Here is a 24,089-nt window from a genome sequence, read left to right as displayed (position 1 = left end):
GAGATCAGCTGCACCTGAATATAAGCCGCACCAAAAGGTTTGAAAGCCTGAGGAAAATGGGACGTTCAAGACATTGATCAGAAGAACAGCATAGTTTGATTAAAAAGTTGATTGGAGAGGGGAAAACTTATACGCAGGTGCAAAAAAATTATAGGCTGTTCATCTGCAATGATCTCCAATGCTTTAAAATGGACAAACAAACCAGAGACGTGTGGAAGAAAATGGAAAACAACCATCAAAATTGATAGAAGAATAACCAGAATGGCAAAGGCTCACCCATTGATCAGCTCCAGGATGAACAAAGACAGTCTGGAGTTACCTGTAAGTGCTGTGACAGTTAGAAGATGCCTGTGTGAAGCTAATTTGTTTGTAAGAATCCCCCCGCAAAGTCCCTCTGTTAAATAAAAGATGTGCAGAAGAGGTTACAATTTGCCAAAGAACACATCAACTGGCCTAAAGAGAAATGGAGGAATATTTTGTGGACTGATGAGAGTAAAATTGTTCTTTTTGGGTCCAGGTATCATGGATCAGTTTGGATATGTCAAAATACTTGAAGAGGTCATGTTGGCTTATGCTGAAGAGGACATGCCCTTGAAATGGGTGTTTCAACAAGACGATGCCCCCAAGCACACTAGTAAACGAGCAAAATCTTGGTTCCAAACCAACAAAATTAATGCCTCGCAGATGTGAAGAAATCATGAAAAACTGTGGTTATATAACTAAATACTAGTTTAGTGATTCACAGGATTGCTAAAAAAAGCAGTTTGAACATAATAGTTTTGAGTTTGTAGCGTCAACAGCAGATGTTGCTGTCAGCAACAGCAGTCACCACAAAATTGACAAACTCACTAACTGAATGCCACACTACTATTATTGTGTACACCCCCTTTTCTACTTTTTTTTTTTTTACTAATAGCCCAATTTCATAGCCTTAAGAGTGTGCATATCATGAATGCTTGGTCTTGTTGGATTTGTGAGAATATACTGAATCTACTGGTACCTTGTTTCCCATGTAACAATAAGAAATATATTCAAAACCTGGATTAATCTTTTTAGTCACATGGCACTACTATTATTCTGAACACGACTGTACAATGTTAGTTGTTCAACAGTCCGGGGTGTCTGTTGTTGTATTTTGAGCTTCATAATGCGCCACACATTTTCAAAAGGTGACAGGTCTGGAGTGCAGGCAGACCAGTCTGTAGTACCCGCACCCTTTTACTATGAAGCCATGCTGTTATAACACGTGCAGAATGTGGCTTGGCATTGTCTTGCTGAAATAAGCAGGGACATCCCTGAAAAAGACGTTGCTTGGATGGCAGCATGTGTTGCTCCCAAACCTGAATGTACCTTTCAGCATTGATGGTGACATCACAGATGTGTAAGTTGCCCATGCCATGGGCACTAACACACCCCCATACCATCACAGATGCTGGATTTTGAACTTTGCGCTGGTAACAATCTGGATGGTCTTTTTCCTCTTTTTTTCCAGAGGACACAACGTCCATGATTTCCAAAAACAATTTGAAATGTGGACTCATCAGACCACAGCACACTTTTCCACTTTGCGTCTGTACATTTCATATGAACTCGGGCCCAGAGAATGCAGCGGCGTTTCTGGATGTTGTTGATGTATGGCTTTCGCTTTGCATGGTAGAGTTTTAACTTGCACTTGTAGATGTAGTGACGAACTGTGTTAACTGACAGTGGTTTTCTGAAGTGTTCCTGAGCCCACGCAGCAAGATCCTTTACACAATGATGTTGATTTGTAATGCAGTGCCGCCTGAGAGATTGAAGGCCACGGGCATTCAGTGTTGCTTTTCGGCCTTGCAGCTTACGTGTAGAAATTTCTCCAGATTCTTATAATCAGATTATTATTCTTTATTATTCTTATAATCAGAATCTTCTGATTATATTATGGATTATATTATGTAGATGATGAAATCCCTAAATTCCTTGCAGTTTAACGTTGAGAAACAAAACTGTTGGACTATTTTTTCACGCAGTTGTTCACAAAGTGGTGATTCTCTCCCCATCTTTGTTTGTGAACGGCTGAGCCTTTTGGGGATGCTCCTTTTATACCCAATCATGATACTCGCCTGTTTCCAATTAACCTGTTCACCTGTGGAATGTTCCAAACAGGTGTTCTTTGAGCATTCATCAACTTTCCCAGTCTTTTGTTGCCCCTGTCCCAGCTTTTTTGAAACGTGTTGCAGGCATCCATTTCAAAATAAATATTTGCACAAAACATAAAAGTCTATCACTTTGAACTTGGTGTATTCAATTGAATATAGGTTGAAGAGGATTTGCTAATCATTGCATTCTGTTTTTATTTACATTTCACATAACGTCCCAACTTCATTGGAATTGGGGTTCTATATCACTTTTGAATGTATTTGAATGAATTTTTATTTGGTGAGTACACACACATACTTAACAAAAGAATCTCATAAAACAAAAGAAAACAAAAACTCATGAACAATTTCCCAGTTTTGTGTGGTCAAAAGGGTGTAGGCTGAAGCAAAAGCTTATAAACGCCCACCCCTTTCACCCCTTGCAATATACACATATATGTACACTCATAGCAACAAAGACAAGCAGAGACAACATATATTAATCAGTAAACTAATGGTCTGTATCGTAATATAATCAACCAAGTCCCAAAATTTCAAAATGTGTAAACAAGCAAACAGTGGCTTTGTTAGTTCATGATATGTTTTTTAACTTATAACTCTTATAGCTTTCTTTTGTAACATAATGGGTTTGTATTTGTTTTATATGTGTCTCCCCAAACTTGCAGTAGGTGCAGTGCAGTAGGTCATGTATGGGGCAAGCAATGATGCAGCATAACCAATTAATGCTGCGAGAAGTATCATGCTTTGTACAGGACTTTGGAGATTTTCGATTTCACAAAATTTATATGAGTTTTCCAACTTCATTTGTCTTTGATTAAAAACTCCAAGAAACTTGGTTTCGATTACTATTTCAGTTTCAGCATCATTCAGTAATAAGTTTCTACTTAAGTTCCTGGGCTTATTTCCGAATATTGTTTTACCCAAATGAAGCAATAATTTATTTGAATCAAACCAGTATTTAAATTTTTGTAGTTCCCTCTCCATCATGTCCAGGGGCTGTCCTAAATGATCCCCACTACCAAACAGTCATATCATCAGCAAACAAAATACATATCACAGACTTGGAAACCAAACCTATATCATTTAATGTTTAATGTTGCACCATTATACCAAAGCAAATTCCTAGTCTGTGAATCCTGTTTATTGGCAATGGCAATAAACTTCTTTTGAGTTCTGAGTTCTCTTGTGAATTTTTTGTGTACTAAAAGTAGGCTTTACAGGTTTTCTATGTTAGCGGGTCAAAGAGCTTTTTCTTATCATGCACCCGCTCTGTGGAACCATCTTCCTGCGATCATGAGGCAGTCGGAGTCAATCAATCAATCAATCAACTTTTTTCTTGTATAGCGCCAAATCACAACAAACAGTTGCCCCAAGGCGCTCCACATTGCAAGGCAAGGCCATACAATAATTATGAAACACAGTCTACGTCTAAAGCAACATAACCAAGGGATGGTCCAGGGTCACCCGATCCAGCCCTAACTATAAGCCTTAGCGAAAAGAAAAGTTTTAAGCCTAATCTTAAAAGTAGAGAGGGTATCTATCTCCCTGATCTGAATTGGGAGCTGGTTCCACAGGAGAGGAGCCTGAAAGCTGAAGGCTCTGCCTCCCATTCTACTCTTACAAACCCTAGGAACTACAAGTAAGCCCGCAGTCTGAGAGCGAAGCGCTCTAATGGGGTAATATGGTACTATGAGGTCCCTAAGATAAGATGGGACCTGATTATTCAAAACCTTATAAGTAAGAAGAAGAATTTTAAATTCTATTCTAGCATTAACAGGAAGCCAATGAAGGGAGGCCAACACGGGTGAGATATGCTCTCTCCTGCTAGTCCCCGTCAGTACTCTAGCTGCAGCATTCTGAACCAACTGAAGGCTTTTTAGGGAACTTTTAGGACAACCTGATAATAATGAATACAATAGTCCAGCCTAGAGGAAACAAATGCATGAATTAGTTTTCAGCATCACTCTGAGACAAGACTTTTCTGATTTTAGAGATATTGCGTAAATGCAAAAAGGCAGTCCTACATATTTGTTTAATATGCGCTTTGAATGACATATCCTGATCAAAAATAACTCCAAGATTTCTCACAGTATTACTAGAGATCAGGGAAATGCCATCCAGAGTAACGATCTGGTTAGACACCATGCTTCTAAGATTTGTGGGGCCAAGTACATAACTTCAGTTTTATCTGAGTTTAAAAGCAGGAAATTAGAGGTCATCCATGTCTTTATGTCTGTAAGACAATCCTGCAGTTTAGCTAATTGGTGCATATCCTCTGGCTTCATGGATAGATAAAGCTGGGTATCATCTGCGTAACAATGAAAATTTAAGCAATACCGTCTAATAATACTGCCCAAGGGAAGCATGTATAAAGTGAATAAAATTGGTCCTAGCACAGAACCTTGTGGAACTCCATAATTAACTTTAGTCTGTGAAGAAGATTCCCCATTTACATGAACAAACTGTAATCTATTAGACAAATATGATTCAAACCACCGCAGCGCAATGCCTTTAATACCTATGACATGCTCTAATCTCTGTAATAAAATTTTATGGTCAACAGTATCAAAAGCAGCACTGAGGTCCAACAGAACAGCACAGAGATAAGTCCACTGTCCGAAGCCATAAGAAGATCATTTGTAACCTTCACTAATGCTGTTTCTGTACTATGATGAATTCTAAAACCTGACTGAAACTCTTCAAATAGACCATTCCTCTGCAGGTGATCAGTTAGCTGTTTTACAACTACCCTCTCAAGAATCTTTGAGAGAAAAGGAAGGTTGGAGATTGGCCTATAATTAGCTAAGATAGCTGGGTCAAGTGATGGCTTTTTAAGTAATGGTTTAATTACTGCCACCTTAAAGGCCTGTGGTACATAACCAACTAACAAAGATAGATTGATCATATTTAGATTGAAGCATTAAATAATGGTAGGACTTCCTTGAGCAGCCTGGCAGGAATGGGGTCTAATAAGCATGTTGATGGTTTGGATGAAGTAACTAATGAAAATAACTCAGACAGAACAATCGGAGAGAAAGAGTCTAACCAAATACCGGCATCACTGAAAGCAGCCAAGATAACGATACATCTTTGGGATGGTTATGAGTAATTTTTTCTCTAATAGTCAAAATTTTGTTAGCAAAGAAAGTCATGAAGTCATTACTAGTTAAAGTTAATGGAATACTCAGCTCAATAGAGCTCTGACTCTTTGTCAGCCTGGCTACAGTGCTGAAAAGAAACCTGGGGTTGTTCTTATTTTCTTCAATTAGTGATGAGTAGAAAGATGTCCTAGCTTCACGAAGGGCTTTCTTATAGAGCAACAAACTCTTTTTCCAGGCTAAGTGAAGATCTTCTAAATTAGTGAGACGCCATTTCCTCTCCAACTTACGGGTTATCTGCTTTAAGCTACGAGTTTGTGAGTTATACCACGGAGTCAGACACTTCTGATTTAAAGCTCTCTTTTTCAGAGGAGCTACAGCATCCAAAGTTGTCTTCAATGAGGATGTAAAACTATTGACAAGATACTCTAACTCCCTTACAGAGTTTAGGTAGCTACTCTGCTCTGTGTTGGTATATGACATTAGAGAACATAAAGAAGGAATCATATCCTTAAACCTAGTTACAGCGCTTTCTGAAAGACTTCTAGTGTAATGAAACTTATTCCCCACTGCAGGGTAGTCCATCAGGGTAAATGTAAATGTTATTAAAAAATGATCAGACAAAAGGGAGTTTTCAGGGAATACTGTTAAGTCTTCTATTTCCATACCATAAGTCAGAACAAGATCTAAAATATGATTAAAGTGGTGGGTGGACTCATTTACTTTTTGAGCAAAGCCGATAGAGTCTAATAATAGATTAAATGCAGTGTTGAGGCTGTCATTCTCAGCATCTGTGTGGATGTTAAAATCGCCCACTATAATTATCTTATCTGAGCTAAGCACTAAGTCAGACAAAAGGTCTGAAAATTCACAGAGAAACTCACAGTAACGACCAGGTGGACGATAGATAATAACAAATAAAACTGGTTTTTGGGACTTCCAATTTGGATGGACAAGACTAAGAGACAAGCTTTCAAATGAATTAAGCTCTGTCTAGGTTTTTGATTAATTAATAAGCTGGAATGGAAGATTGCTGCTAATCCTCCGCCCCGGCCCGTGCTACGAGCATTCTGACAGTTAGTGTGACTCGGGGGTGTTGACTCATTTAAACTAACATATTCATCCATGGAGTCCATGGACATTTTTAAATCAAGACATAAAACCTATTTTTATTCTCTTTGTTATGAATAGTTTTATTTTGTTATCTGTTTTATTCTTTTACTTCTGTTTTTAATTATGTATTTGAATTTTTTTTAATTTTTATTTATTTATTTTAATTTTTTATGTTGAACTGTTCTGTGTGCGGTGCCTTGAGACAGCTTTTGTTGTGATTTGGCACTTTATAAGCTGATTAAATTGAAATTGAACAGCATTTTGTTGAGTCTTAAAGTAAATAAATATGAAATTGGTTACTGGATCCTTAAACTCTGGACATAAACTCTACATGGTGGATCCTTGACCTCTGGACATAAACAGAAATAAAATCTGTAGTTTTTGTCAAAAGCATTTCCTTTCAGACGTTACTGGCTTGAATGTCTTTCCATACATCTGAGCTGAGCTCTTGCAACTGGCTGTGCTTCACTTATGCAGGACGTCTCATTTTGGGAGGAAAAAACGTTTTAGTCGATTGTAGTTTATTGTCTATATTGCAACGTTTGTAAAGAGGTGTCATTTTATTTAAAGCAGCAATTCGTTTGGAAGTTATTAATTCCGAGCAGACTCTGTCTCGGCAGAGAGCTGCGCAGCGTTTGGAGCTGTGCCAACGGAACAGAGGACGATTCTCGTTTCTTGACTGCAACAAGACAAGAGTCCCAGTTAGTGACTTTAATCCACACAAAAGTGACTCACAATATTTTAATGGCTTTGAGAGGGGTTAAAAAGCAGACTTACCGCTTCTGAAGAACAGTGAATCAAAGAACCAACAAGCCATTGGATCGAAGCATTGCTTCATTGATTCACGCTTCAAACTGGAATTGCACTGCAGAAACGGTTGATTACAGACCCTCTGCAGGGTCTGCAATTGACGTAGAGGAATGATCATTTTCCCAACAAACACACTCAAAAACAACGGCTGCTCTGAAGGACTGATAAGGGAATCGTTAAGCAAAAAGGCTATTGATATCGGTGGATCGAATCATTTCTTAACGATACTCGAAAAGAACTATCTATACCCAACCCTAATCATTAATATACAACAGAAACAGTAACGGCCCAAGCACTGAACCCTGCGGCACCCCACATGTAATCCTCAACAATTCAGAATTTATCCCCCCAAAATGGACACACTGATACCTGTTAGGTAAATAGCTAGCTATCCAGTCAAGGGCCAGTCCTCTAATACCATATTTTTGCAATTGGCTGGAGAGCATGTACATTGACAAGCTGTTCCAGCAGGAATGGACAGTCAGATCACATGGACACGCAGTAGGTGATCTGAATGTCGCATCTGTCTGGAAGGACACGCGTGTCCTGTGAGCGGCGCCAACAGTGCGACAAATACGCCACTTTCAGGCACGTATCAGCAGAAATACACCATAACAGTTGCCGTTTGGTCAGGTATCATGGAGTTTTTTTTTTTTCCTTTTTTTAAGTTTATCTACTTATTGATATTAGCCATTTCACGCTCCTGTAACAAGACAGTGATTGTAGCGCAGTGGTAAAGTTTCTGTCTGGTAATCACAGCTTACAGGTTTGAATCCTGTGAGTGCCTTTTTTTTTTTTTTTATTTAACCGTGGGATTCTGTATTGTGTCCGCTTTTATTTATTATGTGGAATGTGAGGGTGGAGCTCAAGCAATGTCCAAGCATGAACCAGTTTAAGCAACGGTATAGGTACATGGTTTTTCCTAGGTATAGGGAGGAGGAAGGGTGTAGAGGGTTAGGCTGTTTTGGTGATCATTGTTTAGTTGTGTGCACTTTGTTTTTCTATCTTGTAAATATGTAGTATAAAATCACATGCATTGCATATGTATGTAGGTATGTATGTATGTGTAGGTATATATTGGTAAGTGTATATATGTATGGATCTACACTAGAGATGTTTATGATGATGGGACTTGAGTTTGTGTTGTGTTAAATTGTTGTCTTTGCTTGCTTGCCTCTACTGGTGGTTGGCTCTCACTGCGGTATTGTATCACTTCCTGTTCCGGAGCACAGCGGTGTTTTGCTGTATATGTTAGCTGTTTAATCTGCGCAGTTAGATTGATCTAGTTACCTAGATAACGATTTGTTTCACAGTGTAATCTTCACGTGCCTTAACTAAAGCACTCCCTCTGCTGAATCACCTCAAAATTATTTACACATTATTCACTTTTTGTGTTTTTAGGAATCCGCTAGCTTATCGCAGCTACTAGCTCTTAGCCGGTTTAGCATGGCGGCTTCTCCTGTCTCTCCCGCACTTTCTGCTATGGGTGTGAAATGTTTAGTTATTCCTCGGCCTCCTTTAGCAGTAATGGTACTTGTAATAAGTGTAGCTTATTCGTAGCTTTGGAGGCCAGGCTGGGCGAATTGGAGACTCGGCTCCGCACCGTGGAAAATTCTACAGCTAGCCAGGCCCCTGTAGTCGGTGCGGACCAAGGTAACTTAGCCGCCGTTAGTTTCCCTCTGGCAGATCCCGAGCAGCCGGGAAAGCAGGCCGACTGGGTGACTGTGAGGAGGAAGCGTAGCCCTAAACAGAAGCCCCGTGTACACCACCAACCCGTTCACATTTCTAACCGTTTTTCCCCACTCGGCGACACACCCGCCGAGGATCAAACTCTGGTTATTGGCGACTCTGTTTTGAGAAATGTGAAGTTAGCGACACCAGCAACCATAGTCAAATGTTTTCCTGGGGCCAGAGCAGGCGACATTGAAGGAAATTCGAAACTGCTGGCTAAGGCTAAGCGTAAATTTGGTAAGATTGTAATTCACGTCGGCAGTAATGACACCCGGTTACGCCAATCGGAGGTCACTAAAATTAACATTGAATCGGTGTGTAACTTTGCAAAAACAATGTCGGACTCTGTAGTTTTCTCTGGGCCCCTCCCCAATCGGACCGGGAGTGACATGTTTAGCCGCATGTTCTCCTTGAATTGCTGGCTGTCTGAGTGGTGTCCAAAAAATGAGGTGGGCTTCATAGATAATTGGCAAAGCTTCTGGGGAAAACCTGGTCTTGTTAGGAGAGACGGCATCCATCCCACTTTGGATGGAGCAGCTCTCATTTCTAGAAATCTGGCCAATTTTCTTAAATCCTCCAAACCGTGACTATCCAGGGTTGGGACCAGGAAGCAGAGTTGTAGTCTTACACACCTCTCTGCAGCTTCTCTCCCCCCTGCCATCCCCTCATTACCCCATCCCCGTAGAGACGGTGCCCTCTCCCCGACCACCAATAACCAGTAAAAATCTATTTATGCATAAAAATTAAAAAAAAAATAATATAGCACCTTCAACTGCACCACAGACTAAAACAGTTAAATGTGGTCTATTAAACATTAGGTCTCTCTCTTCTAAGTCCCTGTTAGTAATGATATAATAATTGATCAACATATTGATTTATTCTGCCTTACAGAAACCTGGTTACAGCAGGATGAATATGTTAGTTTAAATGAGTCAACACACCCCGAGTCACACTAACTGCCAGAATGCTCGTAGCACGGGCCGAGGCGGAGGATTAGCAGCAATCTTCCATTCCAGCTTATTTATTAATCAAAAACCCAGACAGAGCTTTAATTCATTTGAAAGCTTGACTCTTAGTCTTGTCCATCCAAATTGGAAGTCCCAAAAAACCAGTTTTATTTGTTATTATCTATTGTCCACCTGGTCGTTACTGTGAGTTTCTCTGTGAATTTTCAGACCTTTTGTCTGACTTAGTGCTTAGCTCAGATAAGATAATTATAGTGGGCGATTTTAACATCCACACAGATGCTGAGAATGACAGCCTCAACACTGCATTTAATCTATTATTAGACTCAATTGGCTTTGCTCAAAATGTAAATGAGTCCACCCACCACTTGAATCTTATCTTAGATCTTGCTCTGACTTATGGTATGGAAATAGAAGACTTAACAGTATTCCCTGAAAACTCCCTTCTGTCTGATCATTTCTTAATAACCTTTACATTTACTCTGATGGACTACCCAGCAGTGGGGAATAAGTTTCATTACACTAGAAGTCTTTCAGAAAGCGCTGTAACTAGGTTTAAGGATATGATTCCTTCTTTATGTTCTCTAATGCCATATACCAACACAGTGCAGAGTAGCTACCTAAACTCTGTAAGTGAGATAGAGTATCAATCAATCAACTTTTTTTTTTATATAGCGCCAGATCACAACAGACAGTTGCCCCAAGGCGCTCTATATTGTAAGGCAAGGCCATACAATAATTATGAAAAACCCCAACGGTCAAAACGACCCCCTGTGAGCAAGCACTTGGCTACAGTGGGAAGGAAAAACTCCCCTTTAACAGGAAGAAACCTCCAGCAGAACCAGGCTCAGGGAGGGGCAGTCTTCTGCTGAGACTGGTTGGGGCTGAGGGAGAGAACCAGGAAAAAGACATGCTGTGGAGGGGGGCAGAGATCGATCACTATGATTAAATGCAGAGTGATGCATACAAAGCAATAAGAGAAAGAAACAGTGCATCATGGGAACCCCCCCACAGTCTACGTCTAAAGCAGCATAACCAAGGGATGGTCCAGGGTCACCTGATCCAGCCCTAACTATAAGCCTTAGCAAAAAGGAAAGTTTTAAGCCTAATCTTAAAAGTAGAGAGGGTATCTGTCTCCCTGATCTGAATTGGGAGCTGGTTCCACAGGAGACGAGCCTGAAAGCTGAAGGCTCTGCCTCCCATTCTACTCTTGCAAACCCTAGGAACTATGAGTAAGCCTGCAGTCTGAGAGCGAAGCGCTCTAATGGGGTAATATGGTACTACGAGGTCCCTAAGATAAGATGGGACCTGATTATTCAAAACCTTATAAGTAAGAAGAAGAATTTTAAATTCTATTCTAGAATTAACAGGAAGCCAATGAAGAGAGGCCAACACGGGTGAGATATGCTCTCTCCTGCTAGTCCCCGTCAGTACTCTAGCTGCAGCATTTTGAATTAACTGAAGGCTTTTTAGGGAACTTTTAGGACAACCTGATAATAATGAATTACAATAGTCCAGCCTAGAGGAAATAAATGCATGAATTAGTTTTTCAGCATCACTCTGAGACAAGACCTTTCTGATTTTAGAGATATTGCATAAATGCAAAAAGGCAGTCCTACATATTTGTTTAATATGCGCCTTGAATGACATATCCTGATCAAAAATGACTCCAAGATTTCTCACAGTATTACTAGAGGTCAGGGTAATGCCATCCAGAGTAAGGATCTGGTTAGACACCATGTTTCTAAGATTTGTGGGGCCAAGTACAATAACTTCAGTTTTATCTGAGTTTAAAAGCAGGAAATTAGAGGTCATCCATGTCTTTATGTCTGTAAGACAATCCTGCAGTTTAGCTAATTGGTGTGTGTCCTCTGGCTTCATGGATAGATAAAGCTGGGTATCATCTGCGTAACAATGAAAACTTAAGCAATACCGTCTAATAATACTGCCTAAGGGAAGCATGTATAAAGTGAATAAAATTGGTCCTAGCACAGAACCTTGTGGAACTCCATAATTAACTTTAGTCTGTGAAGAAGATTCCCCATTTACATGAACAAACTGTAATCTATTAGACAAATATGATTCAAACCACCGCAGCGCAGTGCCTTTAATACCTATGACATGCTCTAATCTCTGTAATAAAATTTTATGGTCAACAGTATCAAAAGCAGCACTGAGGTCCAACAGAACAAGCACAGAGATGAGTCCACTGTCCGAAGCCATAACAAAATCATTTGTAACCTTCACTAATGCTGTTTCTGTACTATGATGAATTCTAAAACCTGACTGAAACTCTTCAAATAGACCATTCCTCTGCAGATGATCAGTTAGCTGTTTTACAACTACCCTCTCAAGAATCTTTGAGTGAAACGGAAGGTTGGAGATTGGCCTATAATTAGCTAAGATAGCTGGGTCAAGTGATGGCTTTTTAAGTAATGGTTTAATTACTGCCACCTTAAAAGCCTGTGGTACATAGCCAACTAACAAAGATAGATTGATCATATTTAAGATTGAAGCATTAAATAATGGTAGGGCTTCCTTGAGCAGCCTGGCAGGAATGGGGTCTAATAAACATGTTGATGGTTTGGATGAAGTAACTAATGAAAATAACTCAGACAGAACAATCGGAGAGAAAGAGTCTAACCAAATACCGGCATCACTGAGAGCAGCCAAAGATAACGATACATCTTTGGGATGGTTATGAGTAATTTTTCTCTAATAGTCAAAATTTTGTTAGCAAAGAAAGTCATGAAGTCATTACTAGTTAAAGATAATGGAATACTCAGCTCAATAGAGCTCTGACTCTTTGTCAGCCTGGCTACAGTGCTGAAAAGAAACCTGGGGTTGTTCTTATTTTCTTCAATTAGTGATGAGTAAAAAGAGGTCCTAGCTTTACGGAGGGCTTTTTTATAGAGCAACAAACTCTTTTTCCAGGCTAAGTGAAGATCTTCTAAATTAGTGAGACGCCATTTCCTCTCCAACTTACGGGTTATCTGCTTTAAGCTACAAGTTTGTGAGTTATACCACGGAGTCAGACACTTCTGATTTAAAGCTCTCTTTTTCAGAGGAGCTACAGCATCCAAAGTTGTCTTCAATGAGGATGTAAACTATTGACGAGATACTCTAACTCCCTTACAGAGTTTAGGTAGCTACTCTGCTCTGTGTTGGTATATGACATTAGAGAACATAAAGAAGGAATCATATCCTTAAACCTAGTTACAGCGCTTTCTGAGAGACTTCTAGTGTAATGAAACTTATTCCCCACTGCAGGGTAGTCCATCAGGGTAAATGTAAATGTTATTAAGAAGTGATCAGACAGAAGGGAGTTTTCAGGGAATACTGTTAAGTCTTCTATTCCATACCATAAGTCAGAACAAGATCTAAGATATGATTAAAGTGGTGGGTGGACTCATTTACTTTTTGAGCAAAGCCAATAGAGTCTAATAATAGATTAAATGCAGTGTTGAGGCTGTCATTCTCAGCATCTGTGTGGATGTTAAAATCGCCCACTATAATTATCTTATCTGAGCTAAGCACTAAGTCAGACAAAAGGTCTGAAAATTCACAGAGAAACTCACAGTAACGACCAGGTGGACGATAGATAATAATAAATAAAACTGGTTTTTGGGACTTCCAATTTGGATGGACAAGACTAAGAGACAAGCCTTCAAATGAATTAAAGCTCTGTCTAGGTTTTTGATTAATTAATAAGCTGGAATGGAAGATTGCTGCTAATCCTCCGCCTCGGCCCGTGCTACGAGCATTCTGACAGTTAGTGTGACTCGGGGGTGTTGACTCATTTAAACTAACATATTCATCCTGCTGTAACCAGGTTTCTGTTAGGCAGAATAAATCAATACGTTGATCAATTATTATATCATTTACCAACAGGGACTTAGAAGAGAGAGACCTAATGTTTAATAGACCACATTTAACTGTTTTAGTCTGTGGTACAGTTGAAGGTGCTATATTATTTTTTCTTTTTGAATTTTTATGCTTAAATAGATTTTTGCTGGTTATTGGTGGTCTGGGAGCAGGCACCGTCCCTACAGGGATGGGGTAATGAGGGGATGGCAGGGGGAGAGAAGCTGCAGAGAGGTGTATAAGACCACAGCTCTGCCTCCTGGTCCCAACGCTGGACAGTCACAGTTTGGAGGATCCAAGAAAATTGGCCAGATTTCTAGAAATGAGAGCTGCTCCATCCAAAGTGGGATGGATGCCGTCTCTCCTAACAAGACCAGGTTTTCCCCAGAAGCTTTGCCAATTATCTATGAAGCCCACCTCATTTTTTGGACACCACTCAGACAGCCAGCAATTCAAGGAGAACATGCGGCTAAACATGTCACTCCCGGTCCGATTGGGGAGGGGCCCAGAGAAAACAACAGAGTCCGACATTGTTTTTGCAAAGTTACACACCGATTTAATGTTAATTTTAGTGACCTCCGATTGGCGTAACCGAGTGTCATTACTGCCGACGTGAATTACAATCTTACCAAATTTACGCTTAGCCTTAGCCAGCAATTTCAAATTTCCTTCAGTGTCGCCTGCTCTGGCCCCCGGAAGACAATTGACTATGGTTGCTGGTGTCGCTAACTTCACATTTCTCAAAACAGAGTCGCCAATAACCAGAGTTTGATCCTCGGCGAGTGTATCGTCGAGTGGGGAAAAACGGTTAGAGATGTGAATGGGTTGACGGTGTACACGGGGCTTCTGTTTAGGGCTACGCTTCCTCCTCACAGTCACCCAGTCAGCCTGCTTTCCCGGCTGCTCGGGATCTGCCAGAGGGGAACAAACGGCGGCTAAGCAACCGTGGTCCGCACCGACTACAAGGGCCTGGCTAATTGTAGAATTTTCCACGGTGCGGAGCCGAGTCTCCAATTCGCCCAGCCTGGCCTCCAAAGCTACGAATAAGCTACACTTATTACAAGTACCGTTACTGCTAAAGGAGGCCGAGGAATAACTAAACATTTCACACCCAGAGCAGAAAAGTACGGGAGAGACAGGAGAAGCCGCCATGCTAAATCGGCTAAGAGTTAGTAGCTACGCTAACCTAGCGGATTCCTAAAAACACGCAAAGTGAATAATGTGTAAATAATTTAGAGGTGATTCAGCAGAAGGAGCGCTTCAGTCAAGGCACCAGACAGACCATGAAGCAGCACAGATAACGCACGGCAACAGCGCCAAAAAACAAAATAAAATAAAAATCCACCAGACAGGCCGTGGAGCAGCACGGGTAACGCAGGGCAAGAGTACTAAAAAATAAAATAAAATAAAAATCCACCAGACAGGCTGTGGAGCAGCACAGGCAACGCACTGCAGCAGTGCTAGAAAATAAAATAAAAATCCACCAGACAGGCCATGAAGCAACACAGGTAACGCAGGGCAAGAGTACTAAAAAATTAAATAAAATAAAAATCCACCAGACAGGCTGTGGAGCAGCACAGGTGACGCACGGCAACAGTGCTAAAAAACAAAATAAAATCCACCAGACAGACCATGGAACAGCACAGGTGACGCACGGCAACAGTGCTAAAAAACAAAATAAAATCCACCAGACAGACCATGGAACAGCACAGGTAACACACGGCAACAGTTCTAAAAAATAAAATAAAAATCCACCAGACAGGCCATGGAACAGCACAGGTAACGCACGACAACGGTGCTAAAGAAAAAAATAAAATAAAAATCCACCAGACACGCTGTGGAGCAGCACAGGTAACACAGGGCAAGAGTACTAAAAAATAAAATAAAATAAAAATCCACCAGACAGGCTGTGGAGCAGCACAGGCAACGCACGGCAGCAGTGCTAGAAAATAAAATAAAAATCCACCAGACAGGCCATGAACCAACACAGGTAACGCAGGGCAAGAGTACTAAAAAATAAAATAAAATAAAAATCCACCAGACAGGCTGTGGAGCAGCACAGGTGACGCACGGCAACAGTGCTAAAAAACAAAATAAAATCCACCAGACAGGCCATGGAACAGCACAGGTAACGCACGACAATGGTGCGTTGTAGTATCTCGTCAATAGTTTTACATCCTCATTGAAGACAACTTTGGATGCTGTAGCTCCTCTGAAAAAGAGAGCTTTAAATCAGAAGTGCCTGACTCCGTGATATAACTCACAAACTCGCGGCTTAAAGCAGATAACCCGTAAGTTGGAGAGGAAATGGCGTCTCACTAATTTAGAAGATCTTCACTTAGCCTGGAAAAAGAGTCTGTTGCTCTATAAAAAAAGCCCTCCGTAAAGCTAGGACATCTTACTACTCATCACTAATTGAAGAAAATAAGAACAACCCCAGGTTTCTTTTCAGCACTGTAGCCAGGCTGACAAAGAGTCAGAGCTCTATTGAGCCGAGTATTCCTTTAACTTTAACTAGTAATGACTTCATGACTTTCTTTGCTAATAAAATTTTAACTATTAGAGAAGAAATTACTCATAACCATCCCAAAGACGTATCGTTATCTTTGGCTGCTTTCAGTGATGCCAGTATTTGGTTAGACTCTTTCTCTCCGATTGTTCTGTCTGAGTTATTTTCATTAGTTACTTCATCCAAACCATCAACATGTCTATTAGACCCCATTCCTACCAGGCTGCTCAAGGAAGCCCTACCATTATTTAATGCTTCGATCTTAAATATGATCAATCTATCTTTATTAATTGGCTATGTACCACAGGCTTTTAAGGTGGCAGTAATTAAACCATTACTTACAAAGCCATCACTTGACCCAGCTATCTTGGCTAATTATAGGCCAATCTCCAACCTTCCTTTTCTCTCAAAAATTCTTGAAAGGGTAGTTGTAAAACAGCTAACTGATCATCTGCAGAGGAATGGTCTATTTGAAGAGTTTCAGTCAGGTTTTAGAATTCATCATAGTACAGAAACAGCATTAGTGAAGGTTACAAATGATCTTCTTATGGCCTCAGACAGTGGACTCATCTCTGTGCTTGTACTGTTAGACTTCAGTGCTGTTTTTGATACTGTTGACCATAAAATGTTATTACAGAGATTAGAGCATGCCATAGGTATTAAAGGCACTGCGCTGCGGTGGTTTGAATCATATTTATCTAATAGATTACAATTTGTTCATGTAAATGGGGAATCTTCTTCACAGACTAAGGTTAATTATGGAGTTCCACAAGGTTCTGTGCTAGGACCAATTTTATTCACTTTATACATGCTTCCCTTAGGCAGTATTATTAGACGGCATTGCTTAAATTTTCATTGTTACGCAGATGATACCCAGCTTTATCTATCCATGAAGCCAGAGGACACACACCAATTAGCTAAACTGCAGGATTGTCTTACAGACAAAGACATGGATGACCTCTAATTTCCTGCTTTTAAACTCAGATAAAACTGAAGTTATTGTACTTGGCCCCACAAATCTTAGAAACATGGTGTCTAACCAGATCCTTACTCTGGATGGCATTACCCTGACCTCTAGTAATACTGTGAGAAATCTTGGAGTCATTTTTGATCAGGATATGTCATTCAGTGCGCATATTAAACAAATATGTAGGACTGCTTTTTTGCATTTACGCAATATCTCTAAAATTAGAAAGGTCTTGTCTCAGAGTGATGCTGAAAAACTAATTCATGCATTTATTTCCTCTAGGCTGGACTATTGTAATTCATTATTATCAGGTTGTCCTAAAAGTTCCCTGAAAAGCCTTCAGTTAATTCAAAATGCTGCAGCTAGAGTACTGACGGGGACTAGAAGGAGAGAGCATATCTCACCCATATTGGCCTCTCTTCATTGGCTTCCTGTTAATTCTAGAATAGAATTTAAAATTCTTCTTCTTACTTAGGTTTTGAATAATCAGGTCCCATCTTATCTTAGGGACGTCATAGTACCATATCACCCCAATAGAGCGCTTCGCTCTCAGACTGCAGGCTTAGTTGTAGTTCCTAGGGTTTGTAAGAGTAGAATGGGAGGCAGAGCCTTCAGCTTTCAGGCTCCTCTCCTCTGGAACCAGCTCCCAATTCAGATCAGGGAGACAGACACCCTCTCTACTTTTAAGATTAGACTTAAAACTTTCCTTTTTGCTAAAGCTTATAGTTAGGGCTGGATCGGGTGACCCTGAACCATCCCTTAGTTATGCTGCTATAGACTTAGACTGCTGGGGGGTTCCCATGATGCACTGAGTGTTTCTTTCTCTTTTTGCTCTGTATGCACCAGTCTGCATTTAATCATTAGTGATTGATCTCTGCTCCCCTCCACAGCATGTCTTTTTCCTGGTTCTCTCCCTCAGCCCCAACCAGTCCCAGCAGAAGACTGCCCCTCCCTGAGCCTGGTTCTGCTGGAGGTTTCTTCCTGTTAAAAGGGAGTTTTTCCTTCCCACTGTTGCCAAGTGCTTGCTCACAGGGGGTCGTTTTGACCGTTGGGGTTTTTACGTAATTATTGTATGGCCTTGCCTTACAATATAAAGCGCCTTGAGGCAACTGTTTGTTGTGATTTGGCGCTATATAAATAAAATTGATTGATTGATTGATTAAATGTATTTGTAGCATGGCCCAAGCAGAGGGTAACCCCTTAGAGTCTGGTCTGCTTGAGGTTTCTTCCTCAATACATCAGAGGGAGTTTTTCCTTACCACTGTCGCCAGGGGGCTTGTTCTGGGGGTTGGCAATGAGTATGCATATATGTATGTATATAAGTATATAAGGGGTGGGCGTTTATAAGCTTTGCTTCTGCTCACCCCCTTTTGGTCACACATATCACTGTGGAATTGTCTTGTGTATCAGTTTTTTGTTATTGTTGAGTCTGTGTACCATATAACTTCATTCATTTATTATTCATAATCAACCCAGTAATATTCACTAATTATTAAAGGTGTAACGGTACATGTATTTGTGTTGAACCGTTCGGTAGTGGATGTTTGGTTCTGTACAGGGCTGTGCACGGGTTAGTTTGTGTTGCGTGTGTTTACATTTAATGTTGCCAACTTGGCGACTTTCTCGCTAAATCTGGCGACTTTCCAAACCCTCTTGACGACTTATTTTCTCAAAAGCGACTAGCGACAAATTTACTTTTCCTGGTGTTACCGGAGACTTTTCTGATGTTTGGCGACTGAAAGTGAAAGTCTCTGTTGTCACCGAGTGGCAGGGGGTCTCCCTCTCCTCTGCTGACCGCTGCAGCCTGTAAAGCACTGAGCGGAGGGCTATCTACAGTCCTACTCACTTGGACTCGCTCAGTCACCCTGCTCAGAGTGCCGCTGTCATTGGACCGACATCTCTGCTATTATGGAATTGTGGGATAGCTCGCACCAACAGATTGAGCTCACTGGACTGCTTTCGCCACCCTGCTCAGCGTGCCACTCTCGTTGGAGCGACAACACACAGAATGTGTCTCTTCCCAGATGGATCTCTTTCAGTGCAGCTTCTTGTTCTGACTTTAACACAGAGTTCACACCCAAGTCTTTCATCGCCAACTGTAAATGGTAATCAAACCATTCCGATCATATTCTGAAATCTTCTGCATCAAACTCCATCGTATCAATGTTTACAATGTGTTTGTGCAATAACAGGTGAAGTTGCTCATAAACTTTAAGATTCTTAAATATTTATTACGGCCACTTTTAAAACTTCAGTTATCTTTACAATTTTATTGGTAGAAAGTTTTAGAATTGATTTAGAAGAGATGTACTCATTATTTCACAGGAATATATCACAATTATCTGGGAACTACTTTTTGCGCAGGAATTCATCAATCACGTCAGCCATGGGCGCGTACTAACACAGAATCCCCTGAAACTGGAAAGTTGTTCGGCCAAAACGAGAGCATCCACTTTTAGCTTGCCATAAGCTAAGCTAGTGGCGCTTGTGAGAGTGTGTCTCTCAGCCTATTGACCTTGTTTGCTGCGCTATGATTAAATAGTCCCCAGACTTTGAGAAGCCCTGGCCTTGAGAAGTTATTTTAATAAGTGATGGCTAGTTTTATTGGCAAAATGAATAAACAAACCAAGAATCAAGTTTATTTGTGTTTCTAAATATTTTTAAGGTGGTTTTACTCACTTTTTTTGCATCTCCCACAATGTTTTTATTTTCAAAACTTTATTTAAAAAGATATAACAAACATTAAACAAACAGTTAATAGAAAGAAATAGAAAATAAAATAAATTGTACAAAAGTAAAGGGATTCTTAAATTTCTTATGTATCAGTCTATGAACAGTGACAGTAAAGATGCCCCCCTCCCAAATCAGTTCAAGGTCACGATTTTCTCAAATTTTCAGGGAACAAAAGTGGAGAAGCCAAAAGACCCTACATAAATATTGCATATTTAGCAGCTTGTGAGTAATGTTTCAAAATATTCTATAAATGTTTGCATTGTTCTATATAAAAATAGTGGTAGTAACATTTATGCTGAGAGAGACCTTAAATGTTCCATAAGCCAGGAAATCACCGATCCACGCCCTTTTTTTATTAGGCAGTGTCAATGGCCTGTGCCCTGTGTTTGTATGCATAATGGACTTAGTAATGCAGTTGAGTAGGTTTTCATTCTGGAGATCTCCCGGAAATGGTTTGTAGTCTTGAAACCTTTTTTGGATCTTTGTGATTCCTTTTGTGTGATTCAATAACACTGAAGTTCCCACTGCGCAATGGAAGCACATTTCAACCATAAGTACACCTGTTCCATTAACAGAACTGAGCTTAAGTCATAGTTTTACTCCCGGTTATTTGATACTAATGTTATTGTTTGAGTGCTCAGGAAGAAACATCGTAAAATGTTTTGTTTTCTGGATTGATTTGTTCAATCTCAGGTATGATATTTCATTGTTTTTCTCCATGTAGGAGCTATATACGGGAGGTAAAGACTGTAACATCCTGGCTTGGATTCCTGTTGTGCGTGACGCACATGAGGAAGAAGACACCACTGATTTGAAAAAGGTGTGTAAGTATGTCGAAAAAAATATGGAATGTGAGGCTGTTTTGTTTTGTTTGTTCTAAATCAGGCTTAACAGACAAATTGTTCTCATGCGTATTGGTTTTAACAGTGTTTAGTCATACTGTGGAACATTTTAATTGACTAAGTTTGTTGTGTGAAAAAGTAAATCATAGATGAGCTATGACTCATGGGAGGAATTTTACTTATGACTACTGTCATAAGTAAAATTGGTGCTACTCTGTACATAGTGATACACATATGCACCGGAACAGTCTCCATTCCTCTCATGTCATACTATATGTTGTCGTGGTAATTTCTTAGTTACACAATCATCTGTCTGTTTCTACATCTTAATAACTTTAAGTAAGACATTACTGTTTACTGTGCATATGTTTTATGCACATTTAATGCATCATAAAAGCATCACCAATTATGAAAACCTGATAAATATTCATAAATAAGTTAAAGGTGTGATGAATTTCAATTTAATGATAATTGATATGAAATTTGGGTTCTATTTATGTGTAATTTTTCAGTGTATATTAGTCGTAGGGCCTCAAAAATGCAACTTCAAATATGAGCAAAATGTGTTTTACAACTATTTTAATATTGCATGGTCATTTGCAAGTATTTTTGTGTGGTATTCTGTTGGCCAGTGCACTTGAAACGAAATTATTATTATGGAATGGAAATACATTCATCACATGTTCAGTTTTGTTGGAACTGATTTTCTGTTGACATGCCAATAAAAATGGAGAAATGGGGAGGGGCATCAATTGCTGCTTTTATTATAACTCTGGGATGCCTAAAACCTTTGCACAGTACTGTATTTATCCAATTAACTTATCACTTTCAATTTCATCACTTGTACACATTTTTGTCAGGCATGTTTTTACCTGTTAAGATTTCTTTTTAAATTTGATTAAAATAATTTGGGACACCATAGATAGTTGTTAATTGTGCATATTACATACAATGTAATTGTGCCAGAGCCATTTAAAGAAAGAGAATAACAAATATGTCATTAAAATGTCTTCATTCCTTACAGGGTGCTACTGGCCAGTCTGTCAACACTGTGTTTCAGGATACATGGAGCAGTGATGAAGATTAATGCCAGTGCTTTGCATATCTGGACAAACCACAGATACAAATGCAAATGACGATGCATCGTTAACTTGTCAAACACCCCGTGTTCCTGGACATCCATGAAGATGGATGAGGATTGGGAAAATCACAGTTGTTTCATCACAGTGTTGCACACAAGGAGGAAATAGAGATGTTTTGTGAAATACGAGGTCTGTTAGAAAAGTATCCGACCTTTTTTTTTTTTTTTTGCAAAAACCTGATGGATTTGAATTAAGCCTGCTTGCATGAGCCAACCTTGAACCTTCGTGCGCATGCGTGAATTTTTCACGCCTGTCAATTGCGTCATTTGCTGGCAAGCAGCCTTTGTGTGAGGATGTGTGTAGTGCTCTCGGAGGATTTTCATTGCAAGGAAAATGACGGAACCACTGGAGCAGCGCTACTGTATCAGATTTTGCCAGAAACTGGGTGACAGCCAGGTGGAAACCACTCAGAAGATTCAGATGGCTTTCGGTGGCTTTTCAGTCGTGTGACTATCCGAGAAATTGTGGAAGAGGTGGGCATCATTTTTCGGAGTCCAGCATGTCCTGAGAGATTTCAACATGGAGGGGCTTTTGCTCTGCCATCAGCAGCTTCGGCACAAATTTCACCGCCACTCTTTTCATGGCCAAATCTGTCACAGTGGAATGTGCCGAAAAAGTGCTGATCTCCACCTCTTCCGCAATTTCTCGGATAGTCACACGACGGTCCCACATCACCACAGCGTTCACTTTGAAATGATCTGGTCATTTCAGCATGTTGATGGCCGACCAGAGCGTGGCTCGCTCTCCACCGTTGTGCGGATGTCTTTAAACCGGTTGTACCGCTCCTTAATCTGTGTGATGCCCATAGGATCGTCACCGAAAGCCGTCTGAATCTTCCGAATGGTTTCTACCTGGCTGTCGCCCAGTTTCTGGCAAAATTTGATGTAGTAGTGCTGCTCCAGTTGTTCCGTCATTTTCCTTGCAATGAAAAACCACCGAGAGCACTACACGTCCTCACACAAATGCTGCTTGCCAGCAACTGACGCAATCGACAGGCGTGAAAAATTCACGCATGCGCACGAAGGTTCAAGGTTGGCTCATGCAAGCACGCTTGATTCAAATCCATCAGGTTTTTGCAAAAAAAAAAAAAAAAAAGGTCGGATACTTTTCTAATAGATCTCGTATTTGAGTTTGTAAAGATGAACAAAATAATGTTTGACACTGTATATATGTATATATATATATATATATATTTTTTTTTAAAGGCACAGCTAGTTCAGAGTCCAACTTTATAATTGCAATGTTTTTGTCCTACTCCTGATGGGCATCGGGAAGTGTTTCTACTAATGAAGATACAATTACATTCATCTATATTTGTGCATTTACCTTTTTTAAACAGTCACAGCCTGCTATACTTAAAGACAAACAAGGCATCATTGTAGGCAGTATATCTCCCTGCCAAGACATGAGTACTCTGTGACATTCGTTTATAGAGTCAAGAGGTCACTGGACAGAGGTGTCTGGTAAGACTGATAACGCAGGAAGATAAACCTCCAAATCTGTAGAGTGCTGGTGTTTCCTGTATTACTGTATGGTTGTGAGACTTGGATGCTAACTAGTGACCTGTGGGGACAAATGGGTGTATTTGCTGTTAGGTCTCTTTGGATAATCCTAGGTTACTGCTGGAATGATTTTGTCAAATGAGTGGTTACTCAAGGAGACACAGACAGCGAGTGTCACTTGCATTGTGAGGGAACATCAGTTACAGGATTTAGGCCATGTGATGTGATGTGATTTATTTATTTATTTTTGTCATGACCCCGGAGACCAGGAGGACCACAACAACTGGTAAAGGCCAAGAGGACACTCAAGTTTAACCTGGATGCAGCAGATACCTGGCTGTATTTGAGGCATTATGATGGACTGGTATTTGGATGCAGGGGTGATTCTGTGGTGTGGTGGATGTGGAGATGTGCAGGGCATGCTCTCAGACCTCCCCTGGGGGATTACTTTCAAAAAAGTATGGAATCATAATAATCATTCTATAACATTTCAGATGTACATTTCCTCATTCAGTACTAAGGCCAATATTTTATCCTACTGCTGCCGGCATTACCCTTTCACAATAAAGGTCTTTAGTTTTGTTTTTTGTTTAAACAGTGTTTGTCATTGGTCTGATGTTAAAATCCTTTTATTATGAACTGCATTCAGGGGAATATGAGTTATCCACAGTAGGCCTG

General features: G+C 40.2%; 1 protein-coding gene across 2 annotated transcripts in view; it reads left to right on the top strand.

The window, feature by feature from the left end:
• ercc8 (excision repair cross-complementation group 8) overlaps positions 1-21,967 on the top strand; it is a 68,683-nt gene extending 46,716 nt beyond the window's left edge. For both annotated transcript variants that reach the window (XM_034170514.1, XM_034170513.1), the window contains exons 11-12: positions 20,650-20,745; positions 21,792-21,967. In XM_034170514.1, the coding sequence (XP_034026405.1) occupies positions 20,650-20,745; positions 21,792-21,854 (159 nt within the window). In that variant the 3' untranslated portion in view covers positions 21,855-21,967. The remainder of the gene's footprint in view (positions 1-20,649; positions 20,746-21,791) is intronic.
• Positions 21,968-24,089: the final 2,122 nt, after the last annotated feature.

Source organism: Thalassophryne amazonica, chromosome 5, assembly GCF_902500255.1.
Source record: "Thalassophryne amazonica chromosome 5, fThaAma1.1, whole genome shotgun sequence".
Classification (NCBI taxonomy): Eukaryota; Metazoa; Chordata; class Actinopteri; order Batrachoidiformes; family Batrachoididae; genus Thalassophryne; species Thalassophryne amazonica.
This window is presented reverse-complemented; position numbering and strand designations above follow the sequence as displayed.